The sequence below is a fragment of the Capricornis sumatraensis genome, chromosome 2, assembly GCF_032405125.1.
Source record: "Capricornis sumatraensis isolate serow.1 chromosome 2, serow.2, whole genome shotgun sequence".
Classification (NCBI taxonomy): Eukaryota; Metazoa; Chordata; class Mammalia; order Artiodactyla; family Bovidae; genus Capricornis; species Capricornis sumatraensis.
Window position 1 is genome coordinate 142,517,502 of NC_091070.1, and position 25,614 is coordinate 142,543,115.

The 25,614-nt window shown below is 36.9% G+C and overlaps 1 protein-coding gene across 2 annotated transcripts in view; it reads left to right on the plus strand.

Moving 5' to 3' along the window:
• The window catches only part of OLFM3 (olfactomedin 3), a 47,819-nt gene that overhangs the window by 20,716 nt on the left and 1,489 nt on the right, over positions 1-25,614 (plus strand). For both annotated transcript variants that reach the window (XM_068965729.1, XM_068965730.1), the window contains 2 exons: positions 4,304-4,523; positions 25,194-25,300. In XM_068965729.1, the coding sequence (XP_068821830.1) occupies positions 4,304-4,523; positions 25,194-25,300 (327 nt within the window). The remainder of the gene's footprint in view (positions 1-4,303; positions 4,524-25,193; positions 25,301-25,614) is intronic.

Consider the following 25,614-nt stretch of genomic DNA (forward strand, 5'->3'; position numbering starts at 1 on the left):
AGATTTTACAAGCATAATAGCCTCTGCTTTTCCTGCCAATTAGGAAGTAAGATTCACTGCTAAGGCTGAGGGAATGGGCCTAAATTCAAGTTCTTGGCCAAACATCAGAAGTGCTTTTCACACATAATTGTGATTGGCAGGGAGATAGGGACACAAAATAGGGTCTCTGCATGACACAGTTTAATAAGGCAGAAATTATCATTGTTTTGTCATTTCCCTCATTGCTGCTCAGGAGCCTGAATAGAGAGCCAGTTTTAAAGTTTTATCAGAAATATACAAAATAAGGACAAGAGGGTAAGAAACTTCAGGGTACTGATGAGAGAAGGGGCTAATGTGATGAATCTTGAGGTTAAAGAGAGAAGCAAGCAAAGCCAGAAGGTTAAGAAATTATAACAAATTAGAGCAAGGCCTGCTGCTGCTGCTGCTGCTAAGTCGCTTCAGTCATGTCCGACTCTGTGTGACCCCATAGACGGCAGCCCACCAGGCTCCCCTGTCCCTGGGATTCTCCAGGCAAGAACACTGGAGTGGGTTACCATTTCTTTCTCCAAGAGCAAGGCCTAGAAGATAAAAATAAATTGAAAGATTTCTGTGAATGAGAGAATAAGCAACCTTAGAAGGATAGAGAATTTATGGAGAAATGGTAAACACAGAAGAATATAAGGTTGATAAGCAAATAAATTAATTTTGCTGCTGCTGTCACTCCAGTCATGTCTGACTCTGTGCAACCCCATAGACGGCAGCCCACCAGGCTCCCCCGTCCCTGGGATTCTCCAGGCAAGAACACTGGAGTGGGGTGCCATTTCCCTCTCCAATGCATGAAAAATTAATTTTAACCAATATTTATTGAGCACATAGTGTGTATAAAGCAGTGTTGGGCCCTCTGTTGGGTATATAATGCATAAACTCTCTTCTGTGAAAGAGACCTAACAAACTGGTCAAACCGACAGTAAAAAGAGGCATAAACATTACTTAACAGCACAAAGGGAGGAGTTATTAACTTTGTTTAGACAACTTCACGGGAAGGGTTATCAAAAATATTTTCAGGGAAAGATTTACCAATAATCAAGAAAATGGTTTTGGACTAGTGCTCACGTTCTTCCCCAGGAAATATTAAATCACACAGGAGATCAAGAAAACCAAAAGATTTTCTATGTCAGTTTTCAATATTCAAGATTAGGGTTTACAGCATACAGTGAGCCTGATGCTGTAGCCATCAATTAAGTAGGAAATGACAAGCCAGCACTTACAGTGCCTAGGGAGCATTCCCAGAAAGGAAGAGGGACGGAAGGAGAGGAGCTCGGAGTTTCTGGCTCAAAGTGAAAATCATTCAAAGTTGGATATAGAACTCATGCCAAAGAACTGCTTGTGGGACCAGGGCTGGCAGAGTCGGTGACACATGATGACGTATGTGCATCTATGGGAACTTTTGGGAGAAGAGAGGAGACAAAGAAACAAAAAGATACAAGGCTGAGAGAAAAAATAAAAGAGAGAAAACTGCCTATTCTATAAGTGTGTCTAGCAGCACACAAGCTGCCAATAAGAAAACTTAATTTTCAGGCAGCATCATAGGACGTAATGATTTTGATTTTCCTAATCCATGTAATCCATGTATATACCAAACGTGTGTGTCAAAATCCATGTAGCAATAATGATAATAGCATCATTTTTTCTGAAGAACTACATGTATTCAACATATAGTTTCAATAACTATAAATATATTATATATTAACTACTTTAGTCCTCACAACGATCCTGTAAGGTAGACACTATGTTTATTCCCATCATCCAGATGAAGAAACTCATGTACAAAGAAATTCTGCAACTCATCTAGGATCGTATATCTAATATGTGTCAGAACTACAAAGTCCAACTCCCAAGTTAAATCTCTTTAAAACAATGCTACATTGCCTCTCCATGTAAACCATAGTTCTCTGAATTAAATATAATAATAATAATTAATGCTCAATATATACTTGTTGAATGTGTTTATTCACCAAGTCCTACCATGAGTCATATTTTGCTCTAGCCGCTGAGCCGCCATATTTGAGAAGAAGAAACGGCACATTCCAAAAGTAAGTTTACCATTTAATATGTTTACATTGGAAGAAAATCCTCCATCTTCAACTTGCCAAAAAATTTAAGTAGGTTGTATCTTCCATATCCTTTATGATTAAAAAAAAAAAAAAAACTTGTCTTATCATAGTTGAGACTGTCAATCTTCTATGAAGAGATCTTGATAGGGTAAGATAGTCTAGCTATACTCTTTGCTATAAGAGCAATGTAGTAGAATGTGAAATTCTAGAAAGGATTATTCAGCACACAGATCTGTGTTACTCTACTTTAATATTTTAAGTATTTGATATGTACATTAGTTAGACTTTCTTTGCTCTCTGACAATTGCTCTGAGTTAGAACCGACTGCCAATAATTGAATTATAAATTTTTGAAAAGATTCCAAAGTTCATATATATATAAACTGGTAACTCAGATGGTAAAGAATCTGCCTGTAATGCAGGAGACATAGATTTGATCCCTGGGTCAGAAAGATCCCCTGGAGAAGGGAATAGCAACCCACCCCAGTATTCGTGCCTGGAGAATTCCACAGACAAGAAGATTGACAGGCTACAGTCCAAGCGGTCATAAAGAGTCAGACATGGGCAAGTGACCAACACTTTTACCCATATCTATATATAGATTTTAGCTTAGGGGAAATAAAATGCCACCAAAAATGTCATCTGAATTGCTCTCTTTTCAATATACCCATAAGTAGAATGTAAAACTCATCATTGTAACAGTTGTTATAATGTACAGCAAATGGTACTATCAGAACTCTTCTCATTAAAATTCTAATGAAGCAATTGTGTCTTCCTTTAGGGATAGCACAAAATGCTCAAACTAAGAAGTTTATTTCAAAATGAGACACTAAAATGAGCAAAGCTCTGCAACTCTGCCTTTTGAGTGTGATATTTATCAATGTTTCTCATCATTAAGACTCTCTGCCCCCTCCCACTCAACATGGACATACAGGTAAATGCTGAGAATTCCAATCTTACAGAACACATGGAAATTTTCCCACAAGATACACAAGTCCATAAATCAAGGTGGCAATGGGAGCTCTTGTTATTTTAACACATTGACAGTAATAACATCTTCTAAAAGTAATTGTAAAATGCAATTTTCAGCTCCTTAAATTAGTTAGCATACAGCATGGTTTCTGACAACACCTATGGATTATTCTCAAATGATCATAGCAGTAACAGCTCTTCCACAAATGAGAAAATTTGTAATAAATTCACAACTGGATCAAACTCATGGAATATTTCCACTGGGTACCACCATCAACTTAAAGGAAAGGAAAAAAAGGTGACACATCCAGAAAATGAAAGTGAAACTGGAGGCCTGGCTCATTCCTAAAATAAGAATGAGGGAAAACTGCTCTGGCAAAGTATACTTCTTGTTCTCTAGACAAAAATCAGTGTTTCCATTTCAAAAACCTCTATGCTCATTTATTACATAAATAATGACCACCTTAGTCCTTGAAAGAGTTAATTCACTACACTGGTAAGCAACTCTGCCCTACATAAAGAGCTCTAAATTACCTATGCTAAGGCAAATGAAGTCAGAGTATAAGAAATAATTCAAAACAGCAAACAGCAACATACATTTCTTTGAGCTTTGCAAAGCTTTGCATGATTTTTTATACTTGATAAACTTACATTCCTAATGATGCTGTGCTAAGAAGGATATTAAAAAGAGGGAGGAGTAGAAGGGAGGAGTGGAACAAGCCCAGAATTGGAAAAATTCTGTTAGTGTAAAGCTCTTCCAGGATCCAAAACTTTCTATAAATACCCTTCTATTATTGATAATTAGTTAATGGATAAATAGACTTGGCTAAACAGCATATTTGATCTATTTATAATCATATTTAGAAGATGGACCCTACTGATATTTCCTGACTAAATAATGCATTGTTCACTTTATAAAAAGTCACCAGAAAGCAATATTTTACATAAACCACTAACTGCTACCATAGGAAGTTCTGTCATTATGATAAGGATCAGTTTGTTGCATAGAAAATCATGTAACCATTTAAAGAGATGTTCTTGTACTGAATCATAAGATAAGTGGATTTACTACTAATGATCATGTGGCCACTTACATGCTGCTGAAATACACAATTTCAATAAAAAATCAATAAGGCATTGTGAATCTTTTTAAATAATCTTCCTGTAGCATCATGAAGAAGAATGTAGCTGCTTGATCTGGTTAAGTAATTCTCAGAAACAACTGGCTGCTTTTCACAGGAGCTGAAAGAGAAGATGGACGAGCTCCTGCCTTTGATACCTGTGCTAGAACAGTACAAAACAGATGCCAAGTTAATCACCCAATTCAAGGAGGAAATCCGGAATCTGTCTGCTGTCCTCACGGGAATTCAGGAGGAGATCGGTGCCTATGACTATGAGGAGCTACATCAAAGGGTGCTCAGCTTGGAAACCAGACTTCGTGACTGCATGAAGAAGCTAAGTGAGTAGAGCAATTCCATTTGTCCAGCTTGTGTTTTTACGTAGTTTCAATGAAAACTGCTCTCTTGCATTTTGCAAATAGTCATGAACTCCTACTTATAGGGAAACTAGTGCCTGCTTTCTAAGTGTAAAGCAAGTGTTCCTTAAAGGCTTAAGCATTCCTGGTCTTTCTGATTAATGGCTGCCTGACTTCCAGAGCACCCTGTGACTGTTTGATCACTTGAAATAAAGAGATCTGACAGACACAGCAATTCTATTGGCTACACTATGAAAATAAGTTTTATTTCAGACAGAGGATAGGTGATGATCAATCACTGCTTGGCCGAGGGAAGAGGGAAGCCATTTCTGGTAGTGGAGGAAGACAGAGACTGGGGAAAAGGATATGGCCCTGGGAAGAAATGTGAAATAGCAATGCTAAAGGAAACAACAACCATTCCTCTACCATGCAGAGCGGCTATCAGATGCTCTGATCCACTCAAGAGATAAAAAGGAGGCACCTACTCAAATGCATATTCACTGCTCTACAAGGGGCCAAGCATTCAACTTGCATCATGGACTCGAATTCTTAACTACTAAAATGTGTGGTTCAACCTGGTCTGAGTTTACAAACTTTTCTGTTGCATGCATAAGCTAGTTACTCAATTGAAGTCATCAGGAGGCTAGTTTGTAACTTATATGAACTAAATAATGGTCCACGAATTGAATAGGGAAGGGTTGTAAGTCCATTTAGAAATAAGATTTTAGTTGTTGGTGTGACATGATAGGATTTGGAAGGGGGATGCTCAATAACCATAGAAAGTGTTCTCTCAAGGAAAAGAAAAACTTTTCTAGAATATGAAATAAACTGGAAAGAGGACTAAAGAATTTGAAAAAAAGAATTTCTAGTAAAGAAACATTCAGAGAATCAATGTAAATACTTAAAATTTGGATGACTTACAAGAACATTTTAAAGACTGCTTATTTTACAGATGCAATCCAAATGATAAAAACAGCTGAATTGCAAAATGTTGCATTCAGTAATCACAATCTCAAAATAAAGTGAGGAATAACCACATGAGAGGCCCTACAGCAGTCATCTCAGGATTTCCAAGAGACTCCAACAAAATTAATCAGAAGGCAGTAACATAAACCCCTAAGGGTAAACACATGTACAGTAACCCTCAGTTCCTTATTTCTCATCATGCAAGGGCCATACTTTTTCACCTAAGGTCATGACTCGAGTAGATTCCACTACTTATTCTTCTCCACCCACTGTCCACATTATTGCCAAAGAGATTTTTTTAAATATACATCTGAAATTATTTTCCTCTATTTAAAATCTCCTATGCATCCCTTATGCCCTAGGATACAGTCACTCCTAGGGCATGAGGCTTAAGATGGCCTTCATGTGTGGTCCTCCCTACATCCTCATTGCTCCTACTGCTGCTAAGTCACTTCAGTCATGTCCAACTCTTTGTGACCCCATGGACTGCAGCCCGCCAGGCTCCTCTGTCCGTGGGATTTCCCAGGCAAGAATACTGGAGTGGGCTGCCATTTCCTTCTCCAGGGGATCTTCCCGACCTAGGGATTGAACCCATGATTCTTACATCTCTTGCACTGGCAAGTGAGTTCTTTACCACTAGTACCACCTGGGAAGCCCGTATCCTCATTTTAGGTCCTGTCTTTCCTCCTCTTACACACTATGTCCCAGTTTCACATGTGGTCTACACTCTAACCATAGGACCATTATTGAGGCTTGGTTTGTCCCTTTTCCTGAAATACTCTCTTTATCTTTTCTTTATCAATAAATACACTTTCACTTGCCACATGTGCCAAAGTCTTATTCATTTTGCAGGTCTCAATTTAAATGTTATGCCTCACCAGAATCTTCACAGCCCTCTCCCCGCACCCTCTGCATCCCTGCTAGGCGCTCTCAAATCTTGATGTCTCATCAATGATTGGACTTTCCATGTTTCATTATCATTTTGTGTGTAACTGAAGGACTCTTTTTTAGAGTCTTGTTCCATAAAAATAAGTACAGTGTCTATGACATTCACTCTAAATACTGTATCTCTCAATGCCTAAAAACCATATTAAATTAGTAAAATTTGCTGAATAAATTAATTCTATAAGCAGTCATATAACAATTTCTAAACTTTCAAAAGAGTAAATATTAGGTATTTCAAAAACTAACAGAACAATCTCTTTTACTTACAAAAAAATTATCTCCTTCAGCCACATATTTGTGTCAAGATGGACAGGACTGACTAAGACTAAGCACGGGAAAAGTCATTTAATACAACACTTAAAAACTCCTTTATATGGTTTGCTTTTATAATTCAAACTGTGGCGTTTACTGCTAATGGAAAATAGGTAAACATTACTGACATAAATTCTGCTGTTATATTTTATTCTTTTTTTAATCAAGAAATACTTTTAGTTCTATGTACAGATTGATTTCATAGCTTGCTAAACGATGTCTGCACCAAACAAGAAAAAAAATCCCAAATGAAGAATTCTTTGAGGGCTCTCAATATCTAAGTTATGTTAGTGGTTCAAAGAAGTATCCAAATGCATATTTATTAGCCCATAAAACATCTGGGTAAAGATTTTCTGTAAATGACGGTACATAGGACTGGTCTATGTAGGGCTTCAATTTGATGTGGAAGAGGTCCATTTGTTGTCGGTGAACCATTAAAGACCTTGTATATCAATTCACTCTGTCATTCCTACCATTTTACAATAAACCCAAGCCACTGGTTTTGTATGCTAAGTCTAGGCACCTACTTAGCACAAATGGATTCTGCTAAAAAAAAAAAAAAGACAAGCAACAGAAACACTACACCTAGTCATCACCTTGGAGAGTGCCAAGTTATGTTTTTGAAGGATTAACACAGAAAACTCGGGATTTGCTATACTTTAGAAGTGAACTTTACTTCTGACATATAGGGCTTCCCTTGTAGCTCACTCGATAAAGAATCTGCTTGCAGTGCAGGAGACCTGGGTTCGATCCCTGGGTTGGGAAGATCCCTGGAGAAGGAAATGGCAACCCACTCCAGTATCCTTGCCTGGAAAATCTCATGGACAGAGGAGCCTGGTGGGCTGCATCCCATGGGGTCATAAAGAGTCTGGCGTGACTGAGTGACTAACACTTACTTACTCACTTACTTCTGACATATACTCTGAGTTTACTGAGCTGGAAAAAATTTCTACTACAGTTAGGTAATTCTACACTCCTCTCAGCTCTTTCTCAACCCTGTTTGTTTTTTCTAATCCACATATAACTTCTGACACAGAATCTCCCCCAATATTAAAAATTATATTTGGGGCAAAAAGGGTTAATCTATGCAGACACAAATTCAACATATTTCTCCTTACTGAAATATGGATAATGTCTCTATGGTGTCCTTAGGCCTCAGGACTGTGATCAGCAATATATGTCAAAGACTCATTTAATTAATTTTCCACCATGGACCACAAGTTTAAAAGAATGTGTCAAATAAATTGTATTAATTAGTTAACATGTTTTTGGTAACTACAACAAAAAGTTTATTGAACCAAAACTTTATCTAGGTAATGAAAAACAAGTAAAAAAACATTAAAACATGCTATTCTATTTTTATTTTACCTAATCAAAACTATACAATCTAGCAACCAATATATTATCAGTTCAGTTTAGTCACTCAGTTGTGTCCAACTCTGCGACCCCAAGGACTGCAGCACTCCAGGCCTCTCTGTCCATCATCAACTCCCTGAGTTTACTCAAACTCATGTCCATTGAGTCAGTGATGCCATCCAACCATCTCATCCTCTGTCGTCCCTTCCTCCCCCTGCCTTCAGTTTTTTCCCAGCATGAAGGTCTTTTCAAATGAGTCAGCTCTTCACATCAGGTGGCCAAAGTATTGGAGTTTGAGCTCCAGCATCAGTCCTTCCAATGAATATTCAGGACTGATTTCCTTTAGGATGTAATGATTGGATCTCCTTGCAGTCCAAGGGACTCTCAAGAGTCTTCTCCAACACCACAGTTCAAAAGCATCAATTCTTCAGCACTCAGCTTTCTTTGTAGTCCAACTCTCACATCCATACATGACTACTGGAAAAACCATAGCCTTGACTAGATGGACCTTTGTTGGCAAAGTAATGTCTCTGCTTTTCAATATGCTGTCGAGGTTGGTCATAACTTTTCTTCCAAGGAAGAAGCATCTTTTAATTTCATGGCTGCAGTCACCATCTGCAGTCATTTTGGAGCCCAAAAAAAAGAAGTCTGACACTGTTTCCACTGTTTCCCCATCTGTTTGCCATGAAGTGATGGGACTGAATGCCATGATCTTTGTTTTCTGAATGTTAAGCTTTAAGCCAACTTTTTCACTCTCCTCTTTCACTTTCATCACGAGGCTCTTTAGTTCTTCTTCACTTTCTGCCATAAGAGTGATGTCATCTGCATATCTGAGGTTATTGATATTTCCCCCAGCAATCTTGATTCCAGCTTGTGCTTCATCCAGCCCAGCAAATATAGATATCAAATAGCAATAACATTAGTATTTACTTTTTTATTTAATAAGATGAATGCTCTTTGATTAATTGATATGACCTTACAAAATACTGAAAATAGTTCTCACATCACAAGTACTTCACTTTAGATTATCGGTAGCCCTCAGATCCCCATTCACTTAACAAAGAGGCCAATGCCACAACCAATGATTCTAACTCATTTATACTTTTGTCCCAAGAATGGTTTGGGACATTTGGGTACTTTTCACCATCACATCATGTTTATGCCAATTCATCAAAACCATTTACTGAGACTCTCTGAGCAGAGGTTTGCTATTGGCTTAATTACAATACAGAAAACATGTCCAGGTAGAGAGAGACAGCCCTGACACTGTGAGAGTCACACTGGTTCCTAAAATAGTCTTCATATGTTTTCATTAGAAAAAGAATTACTCCAATTTCAATGGAAGTACTTGGTTAGGTACATATATTTACATCAGAAAATACAAATATATACATATAAATTTATACATATAAAACTTTGTGTGACACTAAGTTATAATTTGAGTAACACTTTACTTATTTTGTATAATCCCTGAAAATTTGTACAGATTGGACCAACTTATCTCTGTGAAAACTTTTAGCTGCCTACCCAGCAGTATCTCATAAAGAAGTGCCTGAATATAAAAATATTAAAACATACAGGCTCAGAAAATAGATGTTAAATAAAATTAGGATCATTCACAGTAAATGTAGGGGGAAAAAACCAAACATATCAGGAGTTCAGTGTTCCAAAAAGGTCTAAAATCCAGCTACTATGGTGCTCAGATGTAGAGTGGGATACTGAATAATTATGATATCAGCAATATAGTAACAGGAGCAAGAAGGCTTATCCATCAGTGACATCTTTGTTTTTCACAAAAGCCTTAACACACAACAGGCAATTAATAGAGTGTAAAAATGGACTGGTGAAAGAAAATAAAACTGAAACTATGAGGAATACATTTCCACTCACCTTTGCAGTTGATTGTTTTTAGGGAAAATATCAGTGTATGTCACATGAATTTTAAGAAACTAAAAAACAAACTAGTATCATTGCCTGCAAAGTTTAATTTAATAAGGTCGTGAGAAGGAATCATAAGTCACTGAGACCACTAGGGCACCATTCAGCTTATTTCTTCTAGGGAATTAAAGTTTTAGAGAAAATAAAAATTAGAAGGAAAAAAAAAAAAAAAAAAGCTTCAACAGCAATGCACCCTAGTGGCCTGAATAAGGTCCAGTAATGCTGTTTCCTAAGTACTTAATATTCTCCTGTGAGGGACTGAATAAAGTCCCCTGTGCTTAATTAAATCATATCACATTCCAAGGCCTGCAAACTATAATTATATGCCTGTGAGAATCTAACTGGAAAAGCACAGTTAATGCTCTTGCACAACCCCTGAGATCACCAATAGAAATCTAATGTAGATTATAATCAGGCTTTCTGACTTTCCAGCCCGTTACACTCCCCTCCCACTTCCTTACGTTAGTTCTATTTTAGGGCAATGGTTTGGTGCCATCTAGTGAAGTACAAGACACACCCTTCTATTACAGGAACAGTTCTGAGCCTTGATGTTTAACAGAAGTAATAGCATTAGAAACTTGAAATTGTAAGTAATTTCAACTTCTGTTACAATCTTTATCATGTTTACACCAAATTCGTTGTAAAAGACAAACCAAATTGTCTTTGTGACAATAATCGTATTTGTACATTCAATAAGTATTTAACTCTTCAGTGTGTACTGGCACTTAACCAGGTATTTGGGATACAAAGGTAAGTAGCAGGCAGTGTCCTTCTACTGCCAAGGAGCTTGCATTATCGTGGGGAATAAGCACATAGACAGACAACTGCAGCAATGCTGAGGGCCTACTGCTTGACAGACACGCTGCCAGCTTCTTTATGTATGTTAGTCATAACTGCTGCAAGAACTGTGGGTCGGGTATCATTACTAGCAATTTATGGAACAGATACTCAGCTTAAATTTGCCAAAAGTACATGTTGGAGGCAGCAACTCTAATCCCAAATCCTTCTGAGTTCAAAGACGGAGATTTCTTTCTCACACATGATATCTTTTGTTGGGTACATAATAACAGAGCCACAATGGGCTTCCCTTGTGGCTCAGCTGGTAAAGAATCTGTCTGCATGGCAGGAGACCTGGGTTTGATCCCTGGGTTGGGAAGATCCCCTGCAGAATGAAAAGGCTACCCAATCCCATATTCTGGCCTGGAGAATTCCTTGGACTCTATAGTCTATGGGGTTGCAAAGAGTTGGACACAAATGAGTAACTTTCACTTTCACTTTAGTAACAGAGAAATGCTCAGGATATCACAGTACATTTAACCCAGTAAATAGAACCCAATTGCTATAGAAAGAAGTCAGAGTCATTTTTTATTTTTCCCTTCACTTCACTTGCACACAATTACCACATCTTTACCTCTCCCTCATGGATTTCTCAAAAGCACCTCTTTGCATCCACATTTCCACCACCCTAATCCAGAACACCATTCATCACCACTCAGATGGAATATTACAAAGACCTCCGAAGCACTCCCCTTACCTGAAGTCATTCCTGCTCCACCACAATACATATTTATACTCTTTTTGAAATGCAAATCTAATTCTATCACACCATGTTTAAGTGATTTTCCTTTAAAATTAAATCTAAATAGCTGTTCATGGTTTGTTTCAATGACATGGATTCTGTCTCACTCTGCATTTTCTCTCCAATTCTCATCATGTACTCACTCTAAGCATTAGTCATTCTAATCTTTTCAATTTCTCAATCTTGCATGCTTCTTCACCTCCTGGACTCTGAATTTCCTCTCCATCTTACTTATTCAAATTTGAAGCTTGCTTTTTAATTTTAGACCAGATACCAACTTTTCTATGGAGACTTCTCTGGTTGCTCCTTAACATGGCTCAATTCCCTTAGCATAGTCTCCCACATGCCCCCACCCCTCTTCCCCGTGGCACTTCAGATATTTTACACAAAATGCCCACTTTCTTTTCTTTAATCTCTACTACCTTATGGAGTTATCCCTGCACTGAGAAGTCAGGGATCATCTGTGTCTTGTTTCAGTTGAATCTATATACAGTATGATAAAATATCTGAAACATAATAGGTAAAAATTAGTGTCTATAGAGGCTCTGAGAGCAAATACTATTTTGAAAATAAAAAGCTTTATGTTGCTTTCAAGAAATAAATCAGTGTACGTCAACTATAAAATACTATTTTGGGGGGAAAAAAGACAACAAAAACATAACCTTTTTTTTAGTCTTGGTTTTTTTTGCAACCTGTTCTCTTAAGAGCAATTCAGTATTTCATTCAGAATACCTAATATTTGGCTCTACTTACCACTTAAAGCAAAAGATAGCAAAAATCTCAGTGAAAGGAAGAATTAACAGAAAAGTCAAACTGTGTGCCTGAGATTTAAGTTGGAGATTTAATGGAATAAATTTATAAGAATACCTCCTCAAATTAAATTGAGAACTTCTCTGGTGGCTCAGACAGTAAAGTGTCCGCCTACAATGTGGGATATCCTGGTTTGAGCCTTGGGTCGGGAAGATTCCCTGGAGAAGGAAATGGTGATCCACTCCAGTACTCTTGCCTGGAAAATCCAATGGATGGAGGTGCCTGATAGGCTACAGCCCATGGGGTCGCAAAGAGTAAGACATGACTGAGTGATTTCACTTTCACATTTATTAAGGAGTCCTATTCTTCCCAAGTGAAGAATAGCACTTCTCACTGTGAAGAATAGCGCTTCCCAAGTCCTATTCTTCCTAAGTGAAAGAGAAGAGTGAAAAACTTGGCTTAAAACTCAACATTCAGAAAACTAAGATCATGGCATCCGGTCCCATCACTTCATGGCAAATAGACAGGGAAACAATGGAAACGTGAGAGATTTTACTTTGGTGGTGGCGGGGGGCTCCAAAATCACTGCAGATGGTAACTGCAGCCATGAAATTAAAAGACGTTTCCTCCTTGGAAGAAAAGCTGACCAACCTAGACAGTATATTAAAAAACAGAGACATTACTTTGTCAACAAAGGTCTGTCTAGTCAAAGCTACAGTTTTTCCAGTGGTCATGTATGGATGTGAGAGTTGGACTACAAAGAAAGCTGAGTGCCGAAGAAATGATGCTTTTGAACTGTGGTGTTGGAGAAGGCTTTTAAGAGTCCTTTGGACTGCAAGGAGATCCAACCAGTCTATCCTAAAGGAAATCAGTCCTGAATATTCATTGGAAGGACAGATCCTGAAGCTGAAACTCCAATACTTGGGCTACCTGATGCAAAGAACTGACTCACTGGAAGAGACTCTGATGCTGGGAAATTTGAAGGTGGGAGGAGATGGGGACGACAGAGGATGAGATTGTTGGATGGCATCAAGGACTCAAAGGACATGAGTTTGAGTAAACTCTGGGAATTGGTGATGGATAGGGAAGCCTGGCATGCTGCAGTCCATGGGGTTGCAAAGAGTCAGACTTGAATGAGTGACTGAACTGAACTGATTCTTCCTAAAATTCAAAATTACAATATAAAATGCTACTTCTCTAGTGTCCATGAACTTTATAATTCATTATTCTGGAACCCTGAGGTCCTAGTGATTTTAGGACATTTTGGGAGTACTTTATATATTTTGTTCTACCATAAATTTTTTATTATTTTTCTTTTCTATGTCCTACATTTTTATAGATTGCAACTAAATTATAAGCCTTTTAACAATATAAAACCTGTGTTTTTCGGAGGCAACCATGAATTGCCAAATTACTGGTTTTCAGGATACAATTCTACTCCATTTAGTTTGGATATTAAATCGGTTTCTCCTTAAAGATGCATGCATAATATAAGCTTTAGCTCAGAAAAAGTTCAGGCAGTTTTTAAAATAATTTAAGAGTAAAATTCTGTTAATTTTGGATAGTGGAGGTATTTAGAGACATGTTATTCTTGATCCCATTTATCAGACACCCACTGAAAACTCATTCTAAGCCATGCAATATAGCATTTATATGTCCATTCTTATCCCCCAAACTTTCCTTCAGCAGCACAGTTGGTGAGATTAGACATGTAAATAAAAGGTTAAATAATATAAATATAAACAGATTTTACTATCCAATATATGATGGAGACAAACCTAAGCAGCTTTAATAAACAGACTTCAAAGATCAAATCATATCTACTTCTTGCTACATGAGTTCTCCAACAGCCTTAAGTAAAAAGAAATAACATTCAGTCATAAACATATTTGCCACTTCATTTATTTATATGGTGATGGCCTTAGGATTCAAAGCCTGAGCTACTAGTCCAGGATATTACAAAGTACAATTATATATTAAAGAAATAAACAAAAAGACAGATGGTTTTTACGCTTCATTGATCCAAACAACTGATCTTCCTGTGGAATCCCAAATGATATCTTTTCCTGAACTACTTACTTATAAATATAGATTGCAACTGATCATAAAAAAATTAATGTCTCAAAATCCTCAGAGTATTAAAATGGTTACTTTTTTCAACTACCCATTCAGTATATTTTCTGAACATACAACCATGCATATGTAGAACAGTATAAAATGTTAATATTTTCATGTGTCCCACAGCAAACAGAAGAGCACAGCAGGAGAGAATCAATGAAGCACGACTTCTAACTTCCTTCTATGCCAATCATTTTTGCAGGAACATTTATCTTTCAGGCATTTGGGGAAATTATCCTTTCTGTCTGGCTACCTTTGTCCTCTTAGGAAGTGAGAGAAAAGTAGGAAAAATAATGTTTATTTGAGCAAAAGCCAGTTTGAGGGAATCAAGAAACAGAAATGACTTTTATTTCTTATTTTACTTTGTAACTTCTGTGCTCAGTCAGAATGAGAATACCTGTGTTTACTTAATACTACCACAAAATATAACTAAAAAAGTGGCCAGTTTTTATACATTCCTACAATTCTAAGTTGTTAATTTCACTTGACAAGATGAACTTTGGCTTAGGAATCTAATAACTATTTCTAAAATAAGCTTCTATCCATTACATGTCCCCTTAGAGTAACAAAATGTTAAGCTTCAGAACTTACATCTCAGAGATGAGAAAACTCCATCCTAGAGAATAAGTATATAATCCAATATTATATGATGATTTAATATTATAACTCAGAAACCGATCTCCTGTCACTCACCTCACGATTCTAACCTGGATGAAATACACTGCACAAAGAACATTTCCTGAGAAACTGTGGAAGTAAAAAAAGAGAGACAAACAAAAACAAAACCATAAAAAGTTGGTTCAGTGTTCAGTTCAGTCGCTCAGTCGTGTCCAACTCTTTGCGACCCCACGAACCGCAGCATGACAGGCCTCCCTGTCCATCACCAACTCCCAGAGTCCACCCAAACCCATATCCATTGAGTTGGTGATGCCACCCAGCTATCTTATCCCCTGTTGTCGCCTTCTCCTCCTGCTTGCAATCTTTCCCAGCATCAGGGTCTTTTCAAATGAGTCAGCTCTTCGCATCAGGTGGCCAAAGTACTGGAATGTTAGCTTCAACATCAGTCCTTCCAATGAACACCCAGGACTGATCTCCTTTAGGATGAACTGGTTGAATCGCCATACTATCCAAGGGACTCTCAAGAGTCTTCTCCAACACCACAGTTCAAAAGCATCAATTCTTCTGCACTCAGCTTTCTTTATAGTCTAATTCACACATCCATACATGACCACTGGAAAAACCATAGTCTTGACTAGATGGACCTTTGTTGGCAAAGTAATGTCTCTGCTTTTTAATATGCTGTCTAGATTGGTCATAACTTTCCTTCCAAGGAGTAAGCATCTTTTAATTTCATGGCTGCAATCACCATCTATCATCTGCTTATGAAATTCATTTTTTCCATTTGTATTATCAGTTTCTCCCTCTCTACTAGATTATTTATAAAGGCAAACAAATCTTTATTAAGCAACAAGAGTAACATCAGCACAAGATGTTAGAGTAACTAAATTTTCCCACAACCTCGTAGTTCACCACCCTCTTTTCTCTGCTTCTTAGTTAAAATAATCTTTTGTAGCTCCTGCTTTAGTTTAGTCTTTTCAAAACCAACTCTAACTCAACTTCTGATCTCAACATGCTCTTCATTTGATTCTTTTAATCATGAATGACTTCTTCCTGCCAAATTCCATGGTCACTTCTTTGATTATTTCTGAACAATCTCTGTATTCCCATGAGGTCAGTAATTCATCCTTCCTAAAACATGTTCTTCTTTAGGATTTCTTAATACTACACTATTTTCCCTATTCCATTCATAGCTTCTTATTCAGCTCCTTTACTGGGTGCTATAAATACTGTGATGTCCCAGAATTCTGTTCTATATGCTTTCCTCTTTGTGTGTGCCCTCTCTTCAAGGCTCTGGCTTTCACTAATATCAATGTGCTGAAGACTCTGAACATTGTCTCAGAAGGGTGTCCACTATCTAGATTTGTATACTGTCATCTCTACCTCTCTACTGGTAAGGATAATAGTCATGAAGCAACATAAAATAATTCACACAGTGTTCTTGAGTTTTGTTTCTAAACCCATTCGTTCCTGAGCATTTAATCTGAGTAAATGACCCTATAATCTGAACATCTGAACAAGTCAATATCTCAATTATTTTTCAATTTAAGATCTTCTTTCTCTTTCTACTTCATACTCTAACATCTAATCCAAAGCCTGGTCCCACTGGCTTCATCCAAGAAAGAAAAAAATATTTATAACCCAAATACGTCTACTTTTCTCCATCTTCATTCAGTTCAGTTGCTCAGTCATGTCTGACTCCTTGTGACCTGATGGATTACAGCACGCCAGGCCTCCCTGTCCATCACCAACATCCAGAGTTTACTGAAACTCATGTCCATTGAGTCAGTGATGTCATCCAACCATTCTGTCCTCTGTCATCCCCTTCTCCTCCCACCTTCAAGCTTTCCCAGAATTAGGGTCTTTTCCAATGAGTCAGTTCCTCGCATCGGGTGGCCCAAATATTGGAGTTTCAGCTTCAACATCAGTCCTTGCAATGAATATTCAGGACTGATTTCCTTTAGGATGAACTGGTTGGATCTCCTTGCTGTCCAAGGGACTCTCGAGAGTCTTCTCCAACACCACAGTTCAAAAGCAGCAATTCTTCCATGCTCAGCTTTCTTTATATTTCAACTCTCACATTCATACCTGACTACTGGAAAAAACAGCTTTGACTAGACATTACTTTGTTGGCAAAGTAATGTTTCTGCTTTTTAATAAAGTGTCTAGGCTGGTCTTAACTTTTCTTCCAAGGAGTAAGCATCTTTTGATTTCATGGCTGCAGTCACCATCTGCAGTCATTTTAGAGCCCAAAAACAAAGTCTGTCACTGTTTCCACTGTTTCCCCATCTATTTGCCATGAAGTGATGGGACCAGATGCCATGATCTTAGTTTTCTGAGTCTTAAGTTTTAAGCCAACTTTTTCACTCTCCTCTTTCACTTTCATCAAGAGGCTCTTTAGTTCTTCACTTTCTGCCGTAAGAGTTGTGTCATCTGCATATCTGAAGTTATTGATATTTCTCCCAACAATCTTGGTTCCAGCTTGTGCTTCATCCAGTCTTCATTACCACTTTCATTATCTCTCATCTGCCCAATGTGATAACATTCAATGTTTGCCTATATCTCCTCTACGATTAATTTTCTACGTATAGCTAGAGTGATCTTTTTTAAATACAACTCACATTTTGTCACTTTCTCATTTTGTTAAAATCCTCCAATAGCTTTCCATTACACCTAGAATAAAATTCAAATACTTACTGTGATTTTGCAAAGCTTTATTTTATTCACTACTACAACCTCACCATCTACTTTTCAAGTTTTCTCCAGATACACTGGCCTTCTTCATTTTTAATTCAGTTTTCCTTTTAACTCTCAAGCATATTCAAATTCAGTTCCTTTGCATGAACAATAATAATAGCTAAGATTTATTGAACTGTAATAATGGCTAACATTTATTAATTAACTGTATATCAAACACTAATCAAAACACTTAGCATATATTTTTATATAATACTCCCAATAACTGTTTGAGTTAGGTATTATTACTGCTGTTACCCACCAGACACTGAGAGGTTACCAACTGTTCAAGACCCCCAGGGAGTGAGTAATAAAATCAGGATTCAAATCCAGGCAGATTTCTTAAACCATGCTTCCACTTACTTTAGAATCCTGCCTTCCTCTAGTTGATTCAAGGTCTAAACATATCTCTCTTCAAGGATCGATAGCTTCCTCCTTGTCAATTAGATCCCAAATTAAACATCACCTTCTTTGAAAGGTATTCCCTACCCACCCATCTAAAGCAGTTCCCCTGTCCCTCTTTATCAAATTACTCTACTTAAATATACACTGAATTATTCTTATCTGATCTATTAGCTAGGTTGCTTATTTTTCATTTATTTTCTCACTCTTCCCATCAAAATGTAAGCTTCACCAGAACAGAGCGGTTATGTCTTTCTCATCACTGTCTTTCTCATCATTCTCAATTCAGTTCAGTGGCTCATTAGGTCCAACTCTTTGTGACCCCATGAATGGCAGCATGCCAGGCTTCCCTGTCCATCACCAATTCCCAGAGCTTACTCAAACTCACGTCTGTCGTGAAGGTGATGCCATCCAACCATCTCATCCTCTGTCATTCCCTTGTCCTCTGGCCTTCAATCTTTCCTAGCATCAGGGTGTTTTCCAGTGAGTCAGTTCTTCGTATCAAGTGGCCAAAGTATTGGAGTTTCAGCTTCAGCATCAGTCCTTCCAATAAATATTTAGGACTGATTTCCTTTAGGATGGACTGGTTGGATCCCCTTGTAGTCCAAGGGACTTTCAAGAGTCTTCCGCAATACCACATTTCAAAAGCATCAATTCTTCAATGTTCATCTTTCTTTATAGTTCAACTCTCACATCCATACGTGACTACTGGAAAAACTGTAGCCTTGACTAGACTGACCTTTGTTGGCAAAGCAATGTCTGAATATGCTGTCTAGGTTGGTCTTAATTTTTCTTTCGAGGAATAAGTGTTTTTTAATTCCATGGATGCAGTCACCATCTGCGGTAATTTTTGAGCCCCCCTCAAATAAAGTCTGTCACTGTTTCCTCATCTATTTGCCATGGAGTAATGGGACAAGATGCCATGATCTTAGTTTTCTGAATGTTGAGTTTTAAGCCAACTTTTTCACTCTCCTCTTTCACTTTCAAGAAGCTCTTTAGTTCTTCTTCACTTTCTGCAATAAGTATGGTGTCATCTGCATATCTGAGGTTATTGATATTTCTCCCGCAAGGCAATCTTGATTCCAGCTTGTGATTTATCCAGCCCAGCATTTCGCATGATGTACTCTGCATATAAGTCAAATAAGCAGGGTGACAATATACAGACTTGACATATTCTTTTCCCAATTTGGAACCAGTCTGTTGTTTCATGTCTAGTTCTAACTGTTGCTTCCTGACCTGCATACAAATTTCTCAGGAGGCAGTAAGGAGCTCTGGTATTCCCATCTCTTGAAGAATTTTCCATAGTTTTAAGGCTTTGGCATCTGGAACTCTCTGGTTCCTCTGCTTTTTATAAATCCAGCTTGAAATTCTGGAAGTTCATGGTTCACATACTGTTGAAGCCTGGCTTGGAGAATTTTGAGCATTACTTTGCTAGCCTGTGAGAGGAGTGCAATTTTGTGGTTGTTTGAGCATTCTTTATGATTGCCTTTCTTTGAATCTTGGATGAGAACAGATTCTGTGGCCACTGCCGAATTTTCCAGATTTGCTGGCATATGAGTGCAGCACTTTCACAGCATTATCTTTTAGGATTTGGAATAGCTCAGCTGGAATTCTATCACCTCCACTAGCTCTGTTCAACAAAACAAAAGTAAATTCTTCACTTCAAGTGTACTTTTTACATTAATACTACAAAAACTGGTTTACTGAAAGGCTGTCACTTTGGGATTAAAACTTGTGGTGGGCTGAGCTCAAATTCCGAATGGTACCAGAAAGACAAAGACAATGGTACCAGAAAGATATACAGAGAAAAATCAAAGTACACAAAACACCAATTTCTTAACGATTTATAGGATCTTCCCTGGCCAGATTAGATACAAAACATTTTTATTTGAAACCAGAGCTAACACAGTTTCACAGGCATATTTTGAAAATGCTTTTCCTCTAACTTATAAACCTATTGACTGAAATCTCCCAGAGTCCATTTCTTCACATTTTTCTACAATGAATATAATTGAATAGTGAAGTTTTAGAAATAAAAATGGGCTTAGAAAGATCCAGTTCTTGAAAACCCACTGTTTTTGGTAATGCAGCAGAAGTTAAGATGGCACTGCCAAGAGGAGTTCTGTTTGAGTTCCATCTTTATATTGTTAAAAAGACCATTCATGACTGTATGGTTAGAACTATATTGGGCTTGCAACAATGTAAGAAAAGCTGAGTGTTTAATATGGAGCTAATCTTAATTATTTAAGAGACCATATACACACATTATAGTGTGTCAGATATTTTTAAAACTGATATTTGACTTTTTATTTCTACACCTGTTTATGACTTGATGAATTATTTTACATGAGTTGATTTTTTTAATAAAAAAATGGAAGCTTAAAAAAAAAAGAAAGAAATCTCCCAGAGTCAAATGTTTGTAAATTTATATTGATTTACTAGATAATAGATATAAGTTACTTTCACACAGATAAGACCACTACCCTTAACAAGTGTTGTTAGACATAATAAGAAATATAACTCCATTAAGCTCATCCTTTCAAGACTCTCACCTTCATTTTTTACAGAGAACAAAACATGGGAGATTAGTTGAATCTGCTTGTTTCTATGTCTGAACATATTCATGGGTATGTTCTGAAGAACAGTACAGGTAAATGTGGCTTAAAATGAGGTAAATTTCTAGTATCTAAGAAGCCTGTGTTAATGAAAGAAGTGATATTATATTATAATATAGTTCAGTACCCAGGGCTGAATTTCTATAAATTTTATTTGTCATCAACAGATATTTAGTGCACTCAATGCTACTTCTTTTTTTCTCCAAATAGTTTTGGTCTGATAAATCCTAACTATTTATTTCACCCTCTATCATATTTCAGAGAAAAATCCTGCTGCAAGAGGAAAGCAAAGTCATTTTTAGTTGAGGTTTAGAAGCTTTTAACCTCTGGTGTAATTTCTTTCTTAATTCCTGGCCTAAACAATATAAGGCTTAGCAGTATCTCTTTGCCATATAGATACAACGCTGGGGTAGAGCCAAATGCTTCAGAAGCCAAGATACCCCAAACCACCGAAGTGTTATCAGTTTCTAGAAATGTTGATTCATAAGATTCATAGTGAGAATCCTAGTCCCAAAAAGCATTAAGCCCGGAAAACAACTTAACGCCTCAAGTATGCATATGGCTGAAGGAAATATAAGCTTGGCATCTTCTTGCTTTGTCCAAGCTATATTTCAGTCTCCAGGCACTGGAGGCCACCTACAGCAACCAGGTCAGTTTTGCTGAGAAGACAGGTTAAAAACCCCAGTTTGAGGTTTCACTTTACGGTCTGCCCATCTAAAATGTTATATTAAAATTTGTAACTTCAAAATCTCTATTTACTTTCAGTATCAAAACAGTCTGACATCATCATAATTTATTACTGATTGTGTTACCATTTGGTCATTTCCTCTGGGTATAAAGTTTTGTGGGGGTGAACATTATTTTACATTTATGTTTCATATTTGGTATATTATATTGGTCTATCTCCAGAACTAATTTAAACTGGCATCTGAGATTCTTTGTTTGTTCTTTTTAAGATCATATAATGTTATTCACCTTTGAAAGATATTTTTAAAGACATTTTAATCTAATTATTCCTTCTATAGAGAATAGATATTCAATAGCTGCATATTCTTCCAAGATCATAATCACTTACTATTCTGAAACAAAAAACAATTCTAGTGGAATCACATGATCAGTACCTTTTAGTACAGCTCCTGCAAATGTATTAACCAATGTTATCACTTACTAGCTTATCTTAACACCTATATGAAGTGACTGATGAATGTTAAAATTCATAATATGGATTTTACCTTTTTAAGATAAAAAAAAACTGTAGAGAGAGAGATTGCATTATTAATTGTAAAACAGAGCAAGAAGTTTAGAGAACATAATTTCAATCTAGTATTTATAGTACTGAAATCAAATTAAAATGCAGAGGATTCACAGCTTCCAATTCTGGAGACTATTTGCATCTTCAATTTCCAGCTACCTCTTAGACCTGCAAGGAAGCATGGCAAATAAAAATCCGGGAATGATTTTTTAATAGGCAGTATATAAATGTGACTTTTGCTTTTTTAATGTCCACTTTTAAGTTTTTGCAACTATATTAATGTTTTAAATTATAATTCAATACTGTATGTGTATGGCTAGAATGAATAGCAACAGTCACCTCCTCTGCACCCACTAGCACTAACAGGTTAGAGGAAGAATTTCAAAATGGCAACCACCAGTACTGGTCTCAGCAAGGTGGCCTGAGATTGCAAAATTGCTCCCACCGGTGTCTCAGTCCACAGGTAGTATCCCAATTGCTTTACACATCTCCAGAAGATGCTGAAAGATCAGGAAGTGGATCCTCTTCATTATGGTCCATGAACTTTTTAATCTGGTGCTTTGTTTTACTCTTGTCAAGAGGCCCACCTCTGCCTCTTCTACCCATCTCAATGCTGTCCTCTTACCCTTTGTTGCGGAGGCTCTGTTCATTCAGCTTTCAGATCCCTTTCCAAGGGAATAATACTCCATTGGAACTATTCCACATGTAGTTGCGGATTTGCTGTATCCATGGCAGAAGGCGAGTTCAGGGTCTTCCTACGCCATTTTCAGTGTTCTTAGAGGCGGAGTCCCTTACTTCTCTTCAAAGCAGAGCAGCTCCATCCTCAGCTCTTATCTTCTTTGCATAGACATGACTGCATCTCATTTAATCCTACACCTTTAATTAATTACCATTCTCCATCACTTTCTGCCTTCTAGAAATTTGTGAAAAATTTCTTCTCCTCTCACCGCTTTTGTACCATTCTCTTTGCTTTGACCCCCGCCCCCACTTTTACTTCTTTACCATCATTTTGATGAGACCTTGCAAAATAAAGGCAATAAAAGCACTATTATCTATGTCAGTTACTTTTCATATTTCACCTACATTTGGTATTTATATTTTGTTCAAAGAAATAATTTATTGTTCACACCTAAGGAGGAAGCCACATATTTTACTTTGTGGTGTTTTCTTAGTAAAAAGGACGTCTTTCTATCTATCTCAATGTACATATACTTTAAATTTTCATGCACTTTTATCATCTGTGCATTTACAAATATTTATGTAAGACACCATGAAAGATTATATAGCTTTTACTTATTGAGTGCATTCAGAGAATACATTCAACTTGTACTGTTTCAGGATACATTTGGGGCTTCCCACATGGTGTCATGGTAAAGAATCTGCCTGCAATGCAGGAGACCTGAGTTCATTCCCTTGGTTAGGAAGATCCCCTGGAGTAGAAGATGACAACCCTCTCTAGTATTCTTGACTGGAAAATGTCATGGACAGAGGAGCCTGACCGCCTACGGTCCATGGGGTTGCAAAGAGTCAGACACGACTAAGCACAACCCAGGATATATTCACCTTTTTCTAGTTCAAACTGATACATTTTACTCACATACTGTTCATGAGTTTATACTAACGAGCTAATAGGTTTAACCAACCATCTTGCTATTCAGTATAAATAATGCCACTCAACTTCTGATTGGCTCAGTTTATCCAGTCTTGGGAAATTATAAAGTAACTCATTTATATAAAATTTACAAAGATGCTATCACATCTAGTTTTCTCAAAAAAAAAAAAAAAAGAAATATCTTCAGCTTAGACTTTATAAAAAGCTGGAGATTACTTACTGTGTAGTTATCAATGAAGTAATAGAATAAAATATAATGTTATCATTTATCATCTTTCTAGCTGCATCCTTACTATTCTGCCAGTTATAAATTATTCTTATGATTAATATACATAGAGAAAAATTAGCCAAGATAAGCCCTAAGCTACAATTAGTTTTGCCCTTTATTTGCTTTGGGGAAATGTTCTTTTCTTTCCAAACACACAGGAACCAACAGGTACTAAGGAGAATTTTATCAATTCTAAAGACAGGTAGAGGTGGATAAGCAGCATGGGCCATATAGAACAATTTTTTAAGTGGAAAAAAAGAACAGAAAGGAAAAAGTTGTGTAAATAATAGGAAATATTTCTTTGTTTAGGCCAAAGTCAACATTGATAGACACTCAGAATGTGTATGATAAATTACTTTTAAATTTTGCTGTTAAAAAAAAATTCACAAAATGCCTGGATTCCTTTTTCATTTAGACTTTGGCACTTATGATGTCTAAGCTCTTCCTAAGATTTTATTCATAACTAGAGTGATAAAAAGTATAATTTTTCAGCAAAGTCATTAATTTTTATCATTTATTATATTAATTGATACTCTGTATCTTTCATGGCATGGGACGACAGGGTCTGAGGGCTTGACTTTTGAGGGATTTTTTTCCCTTATACTAAAGCTTAGGGCTGCTCTACCAGACCTAAAGGCATTGAATCCTTCAAAACTTTACCTCGTTCAGGCAGACTGTGATTACAGTGTTATTATTACATGCTATAAAAACAACTTTCACAGGAGCTGCTCATTTACCAGTAGAAACTGAAAGTCAGCTTATAGAATTCTTTCTGCTTATAAAGGTAGTCCAAAGTCTCAAAGCATGAAGAGAGAGGGTCAGGTGAGGGGAAGCTGAGCTGAAGATCAGGTAAACAGGTCCATGGATAGTTTTTAACTTTTCTGGCTACTTAGAAACAGCAGCTGAATTGGTAAAATGACTTTCTTCATTTATTTCTGTCCAGATTATAGAAATAATTTCTCATTTTAAAACTCCACACTTTGGATTTACAGCACTGAAAAGCCACTACTTGTGATTCAAATTATAGTTAAATCTTAGCACCCAACATGAATGATCATTTATTTAGAATAAGTGATATTAATTCTCTTTGTTTTGTTTTAGGATTTGTTTCTTTGCTGTTGGTGTAAATATGTGTGTTGGAATCATTGGCCATTTTCACTCAACATGTTTATATTACTCTATTTTCAGCTTGTGGCAAACTGATGAAAATCACAGGCCCAATTACAGTCAAGACATCTGGAACCCGATTTGGCGCTTGGATGACAGATCCTTTAGCATCTGAGAAAAATAACAGAGTATGTTGCTTCCTCAAATACCTTCGCTTAGAATTATGTTTTATTGAATTTTATGTCTACTAGACTATTCACTTGTTTTCAAGGACATCAATTGCTACTTGAAAAGTACTATACTTACTGTTTGCAAATATTTTCAGTTTGATAATATTAACTTACCTACAGATATATGTCAACCTTACTTTAGTAAAATGTTCTATCCTATAATTTTTCAGTATAGTGAGCCTACTTTTTATTGGTTTTAAACCTGTTTTATGCTTTTAAAAGGCTAATTATAAGTGGACAAAATTCTCCATATACTCCTTCTATAATTTGCT